At 51.0% G+C, this 14,932-nt stretch overlaps 2 protein-coding genes and 1 long non-coding RNA gene across 5 annotated transcripts in view; 2 read left to right on the forward strand and 1 right to left on the reverse strand.

Annotated features, from left to right (window-relative positions):
• Positions 1–661, reverse strand: part of UBE2V2 (ubiquitin conjugating enzyme E2 V2) — a 56,099-nt gene extending 55,438 nt beyond the window's left edge. The window contains exon 1 of one of the 3 annotated variants that reach the window (XM_054708274.1): positions 448–661. In XM_054708274.1, coding sequence (XP_054564249.1) covers positions 448–526 — 79 coding nt within the window. In that variant the 5' untranslated portion in view covers positions 527–661. Of the gene's footprint in view, positions 1–361 lie in introns of all 3 variants that reach the window. The other 2 variants (XM_054708273.1, XM_054708275.1) reach the window with 2 other exon arrangements.
• Positions 662–682: 21 nt separating this feature from the next.
• On the forward strand, positions 683–7,444 carry LOC129147196 (uncharacterized). The gene is made up of 2 exons (XR_008554531.1): positions 683–844; positions 7,371–7,444. It is a non-coding gene; the product is annotated as an uncharacterized LOC129147196 (long non-coding RNA).
• Positions 7,445–12,832: 5,388 nt separating this feature from the next.
• LOC103305063 (DNA-directed RNA polymerase III subunit RPC10-like) lies at positions 12,833–13,243 on the forward strand. The gene has a single exon (XM_054708759.1). The coding sequence runs from the start codon at positions 12,833–12,835 to the stop codon at positions 13,241–13,243; it is 411 nt and encodes a 136-aa protein (XP_054564734.1).
• Positions 13,244–14,932: the final 1,689 nt, after the last annotated feature.

A 14,932-nucleotide genomic window follows, 5' to 3' on the forward strand; every position in this document is an offset into this window, starting at 1 on the left:
CTCCTCCTCTCCACATGTCCAGGCGAGTCCAGGAGAACTGGACCCCCCTCCACCCGGGATGCTCCGCCACCGGACACCGCCTCGCACGCCCGAGGTGGCCACCCGCCCAGCCAGAGCCTCCTCTCCTCCCGCCCACATCGCCTGGCGCCCCACACCCCGACAGGCGCCCGCGGACCCTAAGAGCGCGCCCGCGCCGGCCTCTCCCCAACCCGCGAGCGTGCGGCCGCCGCACGAGCACAACCCGTCGCCCCCGACGGCCACCCCGGGCCCGTGGCGCGGGTCCCGCCCGGACCTCCCCCGGTGCGGGCTTCGCTCCGCCAGGAGCCCGGCGTCCGAGAAGGCGCGCTCCGGCTTCACCCACATGGTCGCGCCCAGCTGCCAGCAGCAGACGGAGTGGCAGAGCCGGGTTCGAAGTGCGAAAGCACACAGCCCGGCCCAAGAACCGACCTGTGGAGACCGCCATCTTCTTCTGCACCCCGACGCAGCCGTCTGCACGCACGCACGCACGCACGCACGGCGACGTCATGCGTCACTGTCGGGAACGCGCGGACCAGCCCGCCGCGCAGCGTCTCTTCTCGCGCGTCACCCTGGACTCCGCCCCCTGCGGCGGGTGCTTCGGCGACGTGGGGGGAAGGGACCCGGGACTTCGCTGCTGCCTGGGCAGCTTTCGGAGACTCTAATTAGTTCAAAGTGAAACGTGAAAGGAAGAGTTTGTTGGGAGGACTGGGAGACACAGCTGAGTCAATCACCATAATGTAGAGCAAAAGACAGAGAAAAGGTCTTCAAATGACACGTGCAGCCGCCTGTGCCCGGAGAGCGAGCCTAGAGAAGTGCAGTAAGGAAGGTGATAGATCCTCCCTTCCAGATAGGTGTGAGGGGCTCCTTTTTCCAGTCCTTTACCCAAACCTGGTCTCCAGGTTTGTAAGGATGTACAGCTGTTCCTAGAGAGATGGGTAGTCGGTCAGTAACCCATCTGTGAACCTCAAAGACAGTTTTTCCAAGTCCTTGTAGTTGTTTCTGGATTTCTAAATTCCCTATTTCCCCCAAATCTCCCTTTGGCCGAATTAAGGGAGGGGGTCTACCATATAGAATTTCAAAGGGAGAGAAACCTACCCTGGCCCTTGGGGCACAGCGTACCCTGAGAAGTACAAGAGGCAAGATATCTGTCCAGGGTAAGGTTGTCTCTTGGCATAGCTTAGCCATAGTCTGCTTTAGAGTCCGGTTCATGCGTTCGACTTTCCCTGAACTCTGAGGCCTGTAGGCTGTGTGTAAGTTCCATTTAATTCCTAAAGCCTTAGCTACCTGTTGTACTATTTCTGCTACAAAGGCTGGGCCATTATCAGACCCTATGGTCAGAGGCATTCCATACCGTGGAATTATATCCTTCAGCAATGCCTTAGTGACTTCTCTCGCCTTTTCAGTGCGAGTGGGATATGCCTCGACCCAGCCTGAAAAGGTGCAAACAAAAACTAGCAGGTATTTATTCCCTCTGCTAGGCCCTATTTCTGTAAAATCTACTTCTAAGTCCTCAAAAGGAGCTTGCCCACAGCGCTGAACTCCTATTGGTCCCACAGGACCCTGTTTGGCATTGTTCTGAGCACAGAGGAGGCAACGCTGAGAGACTGAGGCACACAAAGAGGGAAGACGGGCAATCAGGTAGTACCTGCCTAACAAAGCTTCTAGGGCAGTCTTCCCTAAATGAGTGAGTTCATGCTGCTGGAGGACTACCTTATGGGCTAACTGTTCTGGGACATAGATCCTATGATCTGGGAGTATCCACCAGCCTTCCTTCGTTCTCTTGCCCCCTTCTTGCTGGGCCCATTTCTCTTCCTGAGGAGTGTAGTTTGGAGGTTCAGGTAATTCGGGGGCCAACATGATCCGTGACGGTGCCACTTGTTCCTTAGCAGCCAGCTTGGCTGCGGCATCAGCACGATGGTTTCCTTCTGACACTGAGTCTTTCCCTTTCTGGTGACCTTTGCAGTGGATGACGGCTATTTCCTTGGGCTCCCAGACTGCTTCTAGTAACTTTAAAATCTCATTCTGATTTTTGATTCCTTTTCCTCCGGCCGTCAAGAGCCCCCTTTCCTTATATATGGCCCCATGGACATGCAGGGTAGCAAAGGCATAGCGTGAGTCAGTGTAGATGTTGGCACGCTTATCTTTACTGAGCTCTAAGGCTCTGGCGAGGGCCCAAAGTTCCGCCCTCTGTGCTGACCATCCTTCAGGCAGGGCCTGTGCCTCAATTGTCTCAAAGTTTGATACCACTGCATATCCGGCTCGTCTTTTTCCTTCATCTAAGAAGCTGCTGCCATCTGTGAACAATACCAAGTCCGGGTTTGGCAGGGGCCTATCCGATAGATCTGGCCGGCTGGAGTAAACCTCTTCTAGGACTTCCAGGCAATCATGCTCAGGGGCCCCCTCAGCAACAGGTAGAAAGGTGGCAGGATTAAGAGTTCTTACTGCTTCTAATCTTACCCGCGGATTCTCACATAACAGCCCTTGATACTGTGTCATTCGAGCCTGAGTCAGCCAGTGCTGCCCTTTAGCTTCCATCAGGGTGACCACAGCATGAGGTACTTTTACATTTAAGTTTTGTCCCAGGGTAAGCTTATCTGCTTCCTTGACTAACAATGCAGTGGCTGCAAGGGCCCTGAGACATGGGGGCCACCCGGAGGCTACTGGGTCAATCTGCTTGGAGAGATAGGCTACTGGTCTTTGCCAGGGTCCAAACTCCTGAGTTAGAACTCCTAGGGCTACCCCGCTGTTCTCGTGAACAAAAAGATTAAAGTCTCGTGTCACATCTGGTAGCCCTAAAGCTGGGGCCTCAGTTAGCTTTGCCTTTATGGTGATGAAGGCTTTTTCCTGTTCCGGACCCCAGTTGATGGGTGCCTTCTCTTCCCCTTTTCGGGACCATGATGAAAGATGAAACAGAGGGCCGGAGACCATGGGATACCAGGACACAGGCTTTATTGGCGATCACCCTGCCGGCCGCCTTCCAGAGGGGAAAGGGAGAGAGAGAGAGAGAGAGAGAGCTTGCCGGGGTGAGAGTGCCTTTTAAGAGGAGGAAAAGAGGGGACGGGGCTTAGGGCACTCAGCACACGCTGATTGGTGGTTTCATGTAAGGTACATGGTTAGGGGCCTAGGGATTTAGGAATTGGGGGTTTAGGGTATATGGCAGGTGCTGATTGGTGGTTCAATGTACAGTCCATATAAGGTGTTCAGGAATGTCCGGCTGCAGGTGGAGTTTACGTCATACTCCGTCCATCAGTTGGGGGAAGGGAGGATCTATCATTCCAGGCTTTTGCTAATATTAAAAAAAATTGAGAGTCCGGGCAGGGTCAGGGGATGAAGGTCCATCTTCCATAGCTACTTCCTGCTGAGAGGGGGCGTCGTTAGGGGCGTCTACCCGGGGTCTCAAGGATTCTGGTGTTAGGTTCTGAATTCAGTGCCAGATTGATCTCTCCCACCTTCTGGTTGGCGAACACCTGCATTCTGTTCTGCAAAAGACTAGAAAACAGCGCATGAGAAAGGGGGCTAAAGAGCAAAATTAAAGGAATAGACACGAGTTGGCCTAATGATGGTAGGCTGGACGAGGAGTGCAGCAGCATAATTTCCCCAAGAGACTGGTTGGTGAAGTCTTGAGAGTGATCCTGTTGAGTCACTTGGGAGGTAAAAGCTGGTCTTGAGGCTGCCACAGTGTCACTTGTCTGGTTTTGCCACTTTTCTGGACCTGGAGCTGAAATACAACTGAGACCTAGATGTTATTTTTAGGGGGGAAAAGAGTAGGGTTCTCAGTTGCCTCACTAGTGATATGAAAGGAGAGAATAGGTTACCCTGGGGGTGAGGTTCTTGTTTTCTCAGTTTTGCCCCTTGCTGGGCATTCACATGTTTCTTGTAGGTCCTGAGACAGGGTTTCAAAGTAGGTAGAGCAGTGGTTAAGCTCCCTGTGGCAGTTCCAACTCCTTCTGTGATGCTGAGGGTTAGGAGGAGAGGGATGATCTGAACTCCTCTTTTGTGTCAGATATGATGGGTTATGGGACAGGTAAAGACTGATTATTGGGACTGCATCTACATTGGGTGAGAGATAGATGAGAGTACAGGTTCTTGTCCAGCTGATGGGGAGACAGATGTATGTGTTTTCCCCACAGAGGAAGAAAAATCCCTATCATGGAGACAAGCTGAAAGGTGTAGGGAGAAGAGGTGGACTAAAGGGTATAAGATTCCTTTTTCCAGTTCCACAATCTAAGCTGAGAGGGTGGTCACCATGGTGCTACCAATAAGGGGTGACAGATGAGTGATTGAGATTGTGTTGCAGTGAAAGTGGGAGGGAAAGGGAAGGAAAGGAGTAGTGAGAGCCAGGGACCTGGATGGTTGGATAAGAGGTTAGACACTGAATATTCTGGTTTAGCTTAAGAAGTCCTGCCAGGCTTGGAGACTGAAGCCCCACTTTCTTGCTCAGAGTAACTTCTTTCTTTTCAGTATTGTATGATAGAAATGGCAGCGGGGGAGGGAGCAGGCTCTGCAGCCCGTTCCCAGGCTAGCCAGGCCTCTAGCTGCTTGAATCCCAAATGGCCACATTCTTCCTAGAGATAATGATCATAGAGGAGATAAGGAGATAAGGCGTTTACTGTCCAAGGAATGGCTCGGCCTTTTGGGTTGAGAGAGTGAAACTGAGGTAGGTGACTGTGGTTTGGGACAACTGGGTTTTATAAGGGGATGCATGGTAGCCCTGGCTGGGCACCGAGGTAGAATGAGAAAAGAATGAATGGGGGAATTTAGTAAGATGCTGTGTAGACATGAGGTGGCTAATGGCTGTGAGACTGATCCGTCAACCCCCATAATAGAGACTGAGGAGGGGACAAGGGTCCCAGCAGATTAGAAGGGCAGAATAAGTGGCCCCAGTGTCAATTAAAAAGGAGATCGGCTTACCTGCCACCACAGTCGTTACCCGAGGCTCTGTCCTGGTGATGGAAGTCTGTGGGGCCCTGTCAGGGCCTGGCAGCTTCTTCGGTGGCCAGTCCCAGGAGGTCTGGGAGCTCCAAACCGGATCCAGAGGGCGGCCATGCTGGACTGGCTGAGGCCAGACCGGAGGAGCCAGACTACAGTCTGAGTTCCAGTGGCCTTCCCTTCCGCACCTTGGGCAGGGCCCAGGCGGGGGTCACGGGTTTGAGTAGGACTTGGCTCAGTGTCCTTCCTTGCTGCAGTTGAGGCATGGGCCCGGAGGAGGCTTAGCCCTTGACTTACCCTCGGTTGGAGGGCCGGCACTCCGTTTGGGGTTCGTGAGAGTGGTGGCTAGGAGCTGGAAGGCCTCCTAATGGGCCTCCACCTTGGCCTGATCTCATCTTTGATTTTGGATTTGGGTCTCCTTGTCTCTATTATTAAAGACCTTAAAGGTTAGGTTAACGAGGTCTTTTTGAGGGGTTTGTGGACCTGCAGTTGCGGCATATGTTGGGGAGTAAAGGTGGTCAGGTCAGTGGAAAAAGAAACCTGAGATGCCTCTCAATCTGTGAGGCTGGACATAGAGAATGGGACGTGGACTCAAAGAGTGTGCCCTCAGTTCCTGCTGCCGCCCTCAGGGGTAGAGTGGACGCAAGAGTAGAAGAAGCTGTTGAAGAAAGAGGTCTTTGGGCCTGAGAATGAGTGTTAGATGGAAAGGCTGTTTTGGAGCTCAGGTTCTCAGGATTTGGGCTCCGGGACTGGGGAGAAGGCGGCTGCTGGTTAAGAGGGTCTGAAGAGAAAGAGTCTAGACGTTTTTCAATTTGAGAAAGGTCAGAGAGTGAGAAGGGAAATGGCCAGCCACCTGTGAATTCGTTTGCTGGAGGCCACAGGAGCGGAGATAAGGCGGAGAGCACAGGGAAAGAAGGGGGGGGGTTAGAATTCTCAGAGGTAGAAATGCCCCATCCTGCCTCCCATGAGGGCGGGACCAGGAGGGACGTTTCAGGGAGACTGAAGCTCAGGAAGCGAACACCCTGAGGGAGAGGAAGGGCCTGTAAACGCTGCAGCCACCTCTGCTGCCGGTCAGTGGGCGGGACCAGTGTGTGTAAAGGAAAAAAAAAAGCTAAACGTACTCCCGGAGTTCTCCAAGGACTCCTGGACTCCACTCCGGCGGCGTTGACCTGGGAAAAAAAGTGCTTAGTCAGAGAGGGACAGGTTTAGGATTGTAAGGAGGTGGCGAGATTGAGACACGTGGAGAGAAACGATCCGCTGGGTTGAAAGAGTCAGAAGACAGAGAAAGGGGTTTGAGAGGACAAAGAGGACTTCCAGAGGAGGATCTGATGAGTGGAACACGAGGAATAAAGCAAGTGGGGAGAGCGGGAGGATGGGTGGGGAGGGGAAAGCCTGTTCGTAGGAATCTCGAATGCTTCCCAATCCGGTGGCAAAAATTATCTAGATCTCGGAGGAAATTGGAATTTTCAGGCCACAGAGAGACTGTTGAGTTTATATTGTGGCCAGGTAGAGCTTCTTTGAAGTTACGAGAGGGTTTGGATTGAGAGGTTCCCTTGACCGGAGGGAAAGGCCACCGAGAAGTTGGGGAAGGAATAAGAAGCGTCCTTCTTTTCCCTCTGCCAACCTGTAGAAAAAAGGACGGGAGAAGGTTGCAAGGTCGTCACCCTGAACCTTTCCCGTGGAGTAGAACAGAGTTTTCCCGGCCAGGTACCTGGGCTTTCGTAGAAAGTAGAATGTAGAACGTAGAACGTAGAACGTAGAACGTAGAACGTAGAACGTAGAACGTAGAGCCGTGTACGGGAAACTCTGAGGCCTTTCCAGGTCAAGGGAACCAGGGGTGGGGGTGGTTGGGAAAATCCCTGAAGCCTACCGGTTAGAAGGAAGCGATGAGATTCCCACGTGTCCTGGTACGGCAGGGTTTGAGGAGTGTTCTGAGCAGGCCAATCGACTCAGAACCATGCCGCCGAGCAGAGCCAGAGCAGGAGTCAGAAGCTCGGGGCTAGGTTCGAGGATAGTCCATGCTCACCCAGGTTCAGCACCATGATGAAAGATGAAACAGAGGGCCGGAGACCATGGGATACCAGGACACAGGCTTTATTGGCGATCACCCTGCCGGCCGCCTTCCAGAGGGGAAAGGGAGAGAGAGAGAGAGAGAGAGAGCTTGCCGGGGTGAGAGTGCCTTTTAAGAGGAGGAAAAGAGGGGACGGGGCTTAGGGCACTCAGCCCACGCTGATTGGTGGTTTCATGTAAGGTACATGGTTAGGGGCCTAGGGATTTAGGAATTGGGGGTTTAGGGTATATGGCAGGTGCTGATTGGTGGTTCAATGTACAGTCCATATAAGGTGTTCAGGAATGTCCGGCTGCAGGTGGAGTTTACGTCATACTCCGTCCATCAGTTGGGGGAAGGGAGGATCTATCAGAAGGACGCACGCTGCTTTTCAAACCTTAGTGGAGTTAAAATTTTACATATGAATAAAGTGTCTTATGAAGAATCTTTTCAGCCCTAGCTGGTTTGGCTCAGTGGAAAGAGCGACGGCCTGCGGACTGAAGGGTCCCAGGTTCAATTCCGGTCAAGGGCACATGCCCTGGTTGCTGGCTCCATCCCCACTAGGGGGCGTGCAGGAGGCAGCCAGTCAAGGATTCTCTCTCATCATTGATGTTTCCAGCTCTCTCCCTCTCCCTTCCTCTCTGAAATCAGTAAAAATATGTTTAAAAAATACAAAACATTAGACAGGCTCAGTAAAGGTAAATAATGACTTTTTTCAGGGAAGATTCTAGCCTAAGACGTGACTGCCCACCATGACCAGCCTTTAGCTAGAAAGTCTTAATTTCAGACCAACCTGTTGAAGGCGGTGGGAACGGTACCGTGGGGTCAGACCAAACTTGGGTTCAGCAACCTTGGTATTCTGGCTAGGAAAGAATTCAGAGCCAAGAAGCAGACTGTAAGAGAACATTTATTTGGTAAATCACAGAGGCAGAAAAAGTAATTCGTAGGAGAAGAAAGGAGTTATGGAGGCAAAGGAAGGGCCCTGGGAGCTTGAGAGTGAGGAAGCTAATGGTAACATGCCTGGGGCAAGGACGGAGAAGGGGAAGGAAGCGGGAGGGTGCTCCTGGGAGAGAGATCTCACTGAGTCCTCCATCTTAAGGGTTTTAAGGATGGAGATTTTAGGGCGGTCCCAGCAGATCTCAATAGAATATTCAGCAGCTTTCCAGGTGTGTCCTTTCCGGGTTGTGGTCTCCGCTGATTAATTAGTCAATGCCAGGGCAGGGGGTCATTATTCCACGCAGCTGGTCCTGAGGGCAACTATGGGATCACTGGTCTGGTTTTGCTGCTTTTCTGGGCCTGGAGCTGAAATACAACTGAGGTATAGATGTTAGCTCTAAGGAAGAAACGGGAGGGGCCCAAATCTAACTACCAGTGATATGCTAGGAGAGGAAAAGTCCCCCTGGGGGTGATGTCCCCCCTACAATTGATTGTTGCTCGGCACCTAGGGCTTTCCATCCTGATGACCTTCTGTACCCGGCCCTTCGTCCTTGCTCTGCTCATGTCTGTCTAACTGCCTGCCACAAACCTATGTGGTTACTTTAGGTCTCTGGATTTGTAAGGTCGCCATGCAGGCCTTCTCTGGGCTTGTCGAGTTTAGTATGTGACCCCTTTTCATCCAAAAGTACATTATTAAAATAAAAGTCATGACAAAATATGGGCATTGACCATTCTGTGTTGAAAAATGATTCAAAAGAATTGAACAAAAATGTCAAGGAGCCCTAAGAATTTAACTGACTTATTCGTATTTTACTTTTGATATATACATAATAGTGAAATGATTAAAATCTACATGGAGGTCTAAAGAGTCCTTTCAAAGAGTATAAAACTAAAATTCTAAGTAATTAGGAAGAATTATGTATTCAAAAAGTAAACATTTTACTTCCTTGGTGTGGACAAGAAGTGAACCCATGCTAACCTGACAAGCTTAAGGAGGGCCTGCGTGTCGGACATGCAAACACAAAGACCCAAAGTAACCACAAAGGATGGTCTGAAATTGTAACTTTTTTTTTTTTTCTTTTTAAATTTCTTTATTGATTAAGGTGTCACATATTTGTCCTCATCCCCCCATTCGCATCCCCCCCCTCCCCACGCATGCCCCAACTCCCTGTTGAACTTAACCGTTGGATAGGATCATATGCATGCATACAAGTCCTTTGGTAGAACTCTCCCCCTCCCCCCACCCTCCCCTATCCTCCCTCTGAGGCCCGATAGTCCGATCGATGCCTCCTTGCTTCTGGTTCTGTTCTTGTTCCTCAGTCTATGTTGTTCATCATTTCCCCTAGATGAGCAAGATCATATGTCACTAGATATATACTTATGAGAACTGAATGTGAGACAAGCAATAATAGTTATGCTGACAGGCAAATGAATCAGTCTGTAGTGAGTTTCTTTCTGGACCAACAGTTCTTTTGAGACCCAATTTCAATGTCCACCAGTTCCTTATGTGTACATGTCAGCACTGACCCCTCAGCTCTGGATGGTGGACCAATGGTGGTAACGGAGGTCCGACTCCCTCTGGTTTGGTCTCAGCCGGACCCAGGGGCACGGCTTCACCCGGACTAAGGGGCACGTGTCCTCACCCGGATCTAGGGACACATGGTCTCACCCGGACCCAGGGACACTTGGCCTCTCTCAGACCCAGGGGCACGTGGCCTCACCCGGGCCTAGGTGCACGAGGCCTCCCCCGGATCCAGGGACACATGGTCTCACCCGGACCCAGGGACGCTTGTCCTCTCCCAGAACCAGGGGTGCATGGCCTCTCTCAGACCCAGGGGCACGTGGCCTCACCTGAACCTAGGTGCACGAGGCCTCACCCGGATCCAGGGACACATGGTCTCACCCGGACCCAGGCGCGCTTGGCCTCCCCCAGACCCAGGGGCACGTGGTGAAATTGTAACTTTTTAACGAAAAGCAATTCCCGGCAGAAAGTCAATCTTCCCTGACAAAAGTCAATCTTTACCTTAACTGAGTTTATCTATTGCCTTTTGCATTTATGATGACACGAAATTCGTGCATGGAGGGGGGTTGTCCCTCAGCCCAGCCTGTACCCTCTCCAATATGGGACTCCTCAAGGGATGTCCGACTGCCCATTTAGGCCCGATACCACCGGGATTGGGCCTAAACGGGCAGTTGGACATCCCTCTCACAATCCAGGACTGCTGGCTCCCAACTGCTTGCCTGCCTGCCTTCCTGATTGCCCCTAACTGCTTCTGCCTGCCAGCCTGATCACCCCTAACCACTCTGCTGCCAGCCTGTTTGCCCCCAACTTCCCTTCTCTGCCGGCCTGGTCACCCCTAACTGCCCTCTCCTGCAGGGTTGATCACCTCCAACTGCCCTCCCTTGCAGGCCTGGTCCTTCTCAACTGCCCTCCCTTGCAGGCTGGGTGCCTCCCAACTGCCCTCTCCTGCTGGCCATCTTGTGGTGGCCATCTTGTGTCCACATGGGGTCAGGATCTTTGACCACATGGGGGCAGCTATATTGTGTGTTGCAGTGATGATCAATCTGTATATTACTCTTTTATTAGATAGGATAGAGGCCTGGTACAGGGTTGGGGGCCAGCTGGTTTGCCCTGAAGGGCGTCCCGGATCAGGTGGGGGTTCCCTTGGGGTGTGGGGCGGCCTGAGCGAGGGGCCTGTGGTGGTTTGCAGGCTGGCCACGCCCCCTGGCTACCCAAGCGGAGGCCCTGGTATCTGGAATTTATTTTCCTTCTATAATTGAAACTTTGTTGCCTTAAGCGGGTGGGCCGGCCAGGGTGTGCAGAAAGCTTTGCTTCCCTTGTTGCCGGCAGCAACCCTGGCCTGCTCTCTCAAGCTCCATTCTGCCGCCATTTGTTTGAATTTGTTTACCTTCTATAATTGAAACTTTGTAGCTTGAGTGGAGGCTTAGGCCTGGCCAGGGCAGGCGGAAAGCTTGGCTTCCTCTGTTACCTAGGAAACCTTGCTCTCTGTGGCTGTAGCCATCTTGGTTTGGGTTACTTTGCATGCTCGCTCTGATTGGATGGTGGGCGTGGCTTGTGGGTGTGTTGGAGGTATGGTCAATTTGCATATTTGTCTATTATTAGGTAGGATTCCTCAGGAATGTCAGGGTAATTCCCTTCTCCAGACCTCTCAGGGCACAACCAATGCACCAGGGCAGAAAACCATAAGTCCCCTCCTTGTTGTTATCATGTTAATTGTTGACTTTAACTACCCTGTACCCACCTATGTAAAAGATGTATGTATCTATCATGTTACTTTTCATCCAAACCCAGAGGTTTCCCCGATTTGCTTTCTTCCACCTCCCTAATATATCACCAAAGGATTTCAGGTAACCCACTTAGGTCTTCTCTTTTGATGGTAATGTATAAAATAAGGTGCAAAACTGACATTCTCTGGAGCGTTCTCTCAATATGTTGAGATTTTGATTCCAGGCAATTGTCAACAGTTTAGCTCAAATAAGCTCACAAAAATTCTCTATAGGTATAAATGTTTCTTATGTTGATGTTAGTTTTCACTCTAGCAACACAGTAGAAATGTTGTCATTGTAGATGTAAGAAACATCCAAACCTGTAGAAAGTTTTTATGAGTTTACGTGAGCCAAAGTGGCAATTGCTGGGAAGCAAAATCTCAACAGATTGAAAACATGCTCCAGGAAACTGTAGTATTATAATTTATTTTATATTTCAGAATCAAAGAAGACATAGGGGGTTACATGAAATCCACTGGTGATAGATTAGGGAGGCAGGAGAAAGCAGCGTGGGAAAATCTCTGAGATTGTGTTAGCAGTGGGGAGCTCTCCAGGTCCCCACCTGTTGCTGGTGGGAATGGCACTCTTTTTTTTTTTTTTTATTTTTATTGATTTCAGAGAAAGGAAGGGAGAGGGAGAGATAGAAACAATAAGAGAGAATCATTGATCGGCTGCCTCCTGCCCCCTACTGGGGATCGAGCCTGCAACCCAGCATGTGCCCTTGACCAGAATCAAACCTGGGACCCTTCAGTCCACAGGCTGACGCTCTATCCACTGAGCCAAACCAGCTAGGGCGGGAGTGGTATTCTTGTAATGTCACGAGAAAAAAAAATTTTTTTTTGAGACTTGCACAGGAAAATGAGTGACATTTATTTGCATGGAGTTAAATCCCTGCATTTCCAAGGTCCCATTTCCCTCTGTCTCCCCCAAAAGAAGCCCAGCCAGGCCTTCAGTGGGGCTAGGATTAAAGCCATTGCCCAGAGTTTCTGTTGCATGTTGGAGCACAGTCCAACCCAGCATCATGCTAGGTGAGTCTGTGTCCCAGCTGCAGGCCATCAGTCCATTGGGTGTGGGTCAGCAGGGCCATATGGCTGCGTAGGCAACCCAGGTAGGAGGAAAGGAGGAACAAGAGAGACACAGGAGTGCCAAGAGAGCAAGCTCCTTTGTCTTGGGGATTATGTATTCCCAAATTTTCACAGGCTTGTAGTCGCCCTACCCACTATGGCCAATGATAGTCATGGGTTCAATTCCAGTCAATGGCAGGTACCTTGGTTGCAGGTTCAATTCCCAGCCCAGAGTCAGGGCACATGCAGGAGGCAATCCATCGATGTCTCTCTCTCACATCAATGTTTCTCTCTGTCTCTCCTCCTCCCTTTCACTCTTTCTAAAAATCAATGGAGGTTGGGGGGAGGGGAGGCACAGGGGGAGAGGGGAGGCACGGGGGGGGGGCACAGGGCAGGCACAGTGGTCAGAGCATCTGCAGGCTGATGCTCTGACCACTGAACCACCGGCTATGGCTCAAGCACCATTATTAATATCACTTCTGCTAGTTGTGAAATTGAAAGCTATAACCTTAAGGTTTAATTGAGGCCAAGGCTGTAAGAGCCGGCCTTCATGCTGCTCTTTTGCCAGGGCTGTGGGAATGGGCTCATTGTGGAGGAGGGACGGCACTGCCACCGTTTTGCCTGCAACACCTGCCCGTACCTGCACAACATCACTGGTAAGGTAACAGATTGGAAGTATCCAAAGCTGAAAGAAGTGGATGACTTGCTTGGTGGAGCAGCTGCCCGGGAGAACGTGGACTCCACTGCAGAGCCATGTCCCAAATGTGAGCATCCTCGTGCCTATTGCATGCAGCTTCAGACCCGCGCCGCGGACGAGCCAACGACCACCTTCTACAAGTGCTGCAATGCGCGGTGTGGACACCGCTGGAGGGACTCGAGCCAGGCTGGCCCAGCTGCGTGGCGTCTGTTTACCTTATTCCCCAGAGTAGATCCTCAACGGAAGCGAGGACTTGTGTCCTGAGGGTCTTTGCTGGCGTTGGTGGAAACATAATGTTTTTAGGGTTGTTGGTCAGGGTGTCAGGAAATGGAAAGCCCATCTGTTAACCAGTGGATGAGCTCATTAATGTCAAGGAAGATTTTGTGTGTGGGGAAGATTATCCACCATTAATTATAAGGTCCTGTTCACTCACCTTTCACATTTATTGGGCAATTGACATCCTTTTACCATTAACCAACACTCTTAAATATTTATATTGTTTGCATAACTAATAAAGTAAAGCTTATTAATTTAGTACATTAGTTGTTCCTAAATATTTAACTGTTAAGTGCAAACTTATTTAATCAACATTTATTCTGAATATTTAATTAAAATGAAAAGTTTAAAAAAATAAAAATCGATGGGAAAAATATCCTCGGGTGAGGATTAACCAAAACATAAATAATAATAAAAAAATAAAAAAGCCTCTCTTGGCACGCCACTCTTTCAGTGCTGGTGGCCCCGACTGGGTGGGGCCTCCTCCCAGGCTCTGACCAGGCCCAATGTCGGGTTCCTTGCACTTCCAGAACTAGGTGCAATTTCCAGCCCCAAGCCTTTCCCCTTTGCCTCACGCCACTGCAGGGTCAGGTAGAACCAGCCCTCCCATAGGGTGTGGAAAGGTGGCCTCCCCTGCTCTTGAGGTGGGCCTCCCTGTTCAGTCCCCAGCTGGCTCTTTTTGAAAGTTCCTCTAGACAGTAAAGGGTCCCTTAGGATCACTGATCGGAGTACCTGTGCGACCCCTCCACTGACCCTGAGGTCCAATGGGTGGCGCCCTCCCACAGAATCAGATCGGGCCTAACTTCCCAGTTGGGATGCTGGTGGGTTGCTCGCCATGCTCCTGCCAATGAGTCTCAGCCTTAGACTCCTGCAGCAGCACTCACCACCCCCTCTCCCCTCCTGCAATCAGTGCTGTCCTGGCCACCTCTGTCAGCTCCCAGCGCTCCCGACTCTGTGGCCTAACCACAGTTTACTCACTTTCCATCCAATCTGCAGTCTCAGCAGGGCCCAGGGCTGGGCAGTCAACTGCCCCCTCTGTGACTAACTGCAGCTCCTGGACCCCTGGCTGCAAGGCCCTTCAGTCTGCAGGCTGATGCTCTGACCAGTGAACCACCGGCTAGGGCTCAAGCGCCATTATTAATCTCACTTCTGCTAGTTGTGCAATCGGAGGCTATTAACCTTAAGGTTTAAGTGAGGCCAAGGCTGTAAGAACACAATGGTGTAAATTACAATTACCATATAAAAATTTCCAGAGACAAGGTGTTTCATAAGTAAATTTCCTGTGCCTCAGCAGCAGTTATAGAGGGTCATATTTTAATAGTTACTTCAACTTTCATCTGAATTAATATATTTAGTAGTCCTTGTTGGGTAGGGAGTAAGCACATTCTCATAATTAGATTCTTAAATCCTATATAATAAAAGGGTAATATGAAAATTGACCGAAGGCTGGAACGACCAGCCACTATGACACACACTGACCACCAGGGAAAGACGCTCAATGCAGGAGCTGCCCCCTGGTGATCAGTGTGCTCCCACAGGGGGAGCTCTGCTCAACCAGAAGCCAGGCTGACGGCTGGTGAGTGCAGTGGCAGTGGCGGGAGCCTCTCCCACCTCTGCGGCAATTGGACAACCCCCGAGGGCTCCCGAACTGTGAAAGGGGGGCTGAGGGACCCCCCC

This window comes from Eptesicus fuscus, chromosome 19 (assembly GCF_027574615.1).
Source record: "Eptesicus fuscus isolate TK198812 chromosome 19, DD_ASM_mEF_20220401, whole genome shotgun sequence".
NCBI lineage: Eukaryota > Metazoa > Chordata > Mammalia > Chiroptera > Vespertilionidae > Eptesicus > Eptesicus fuscus.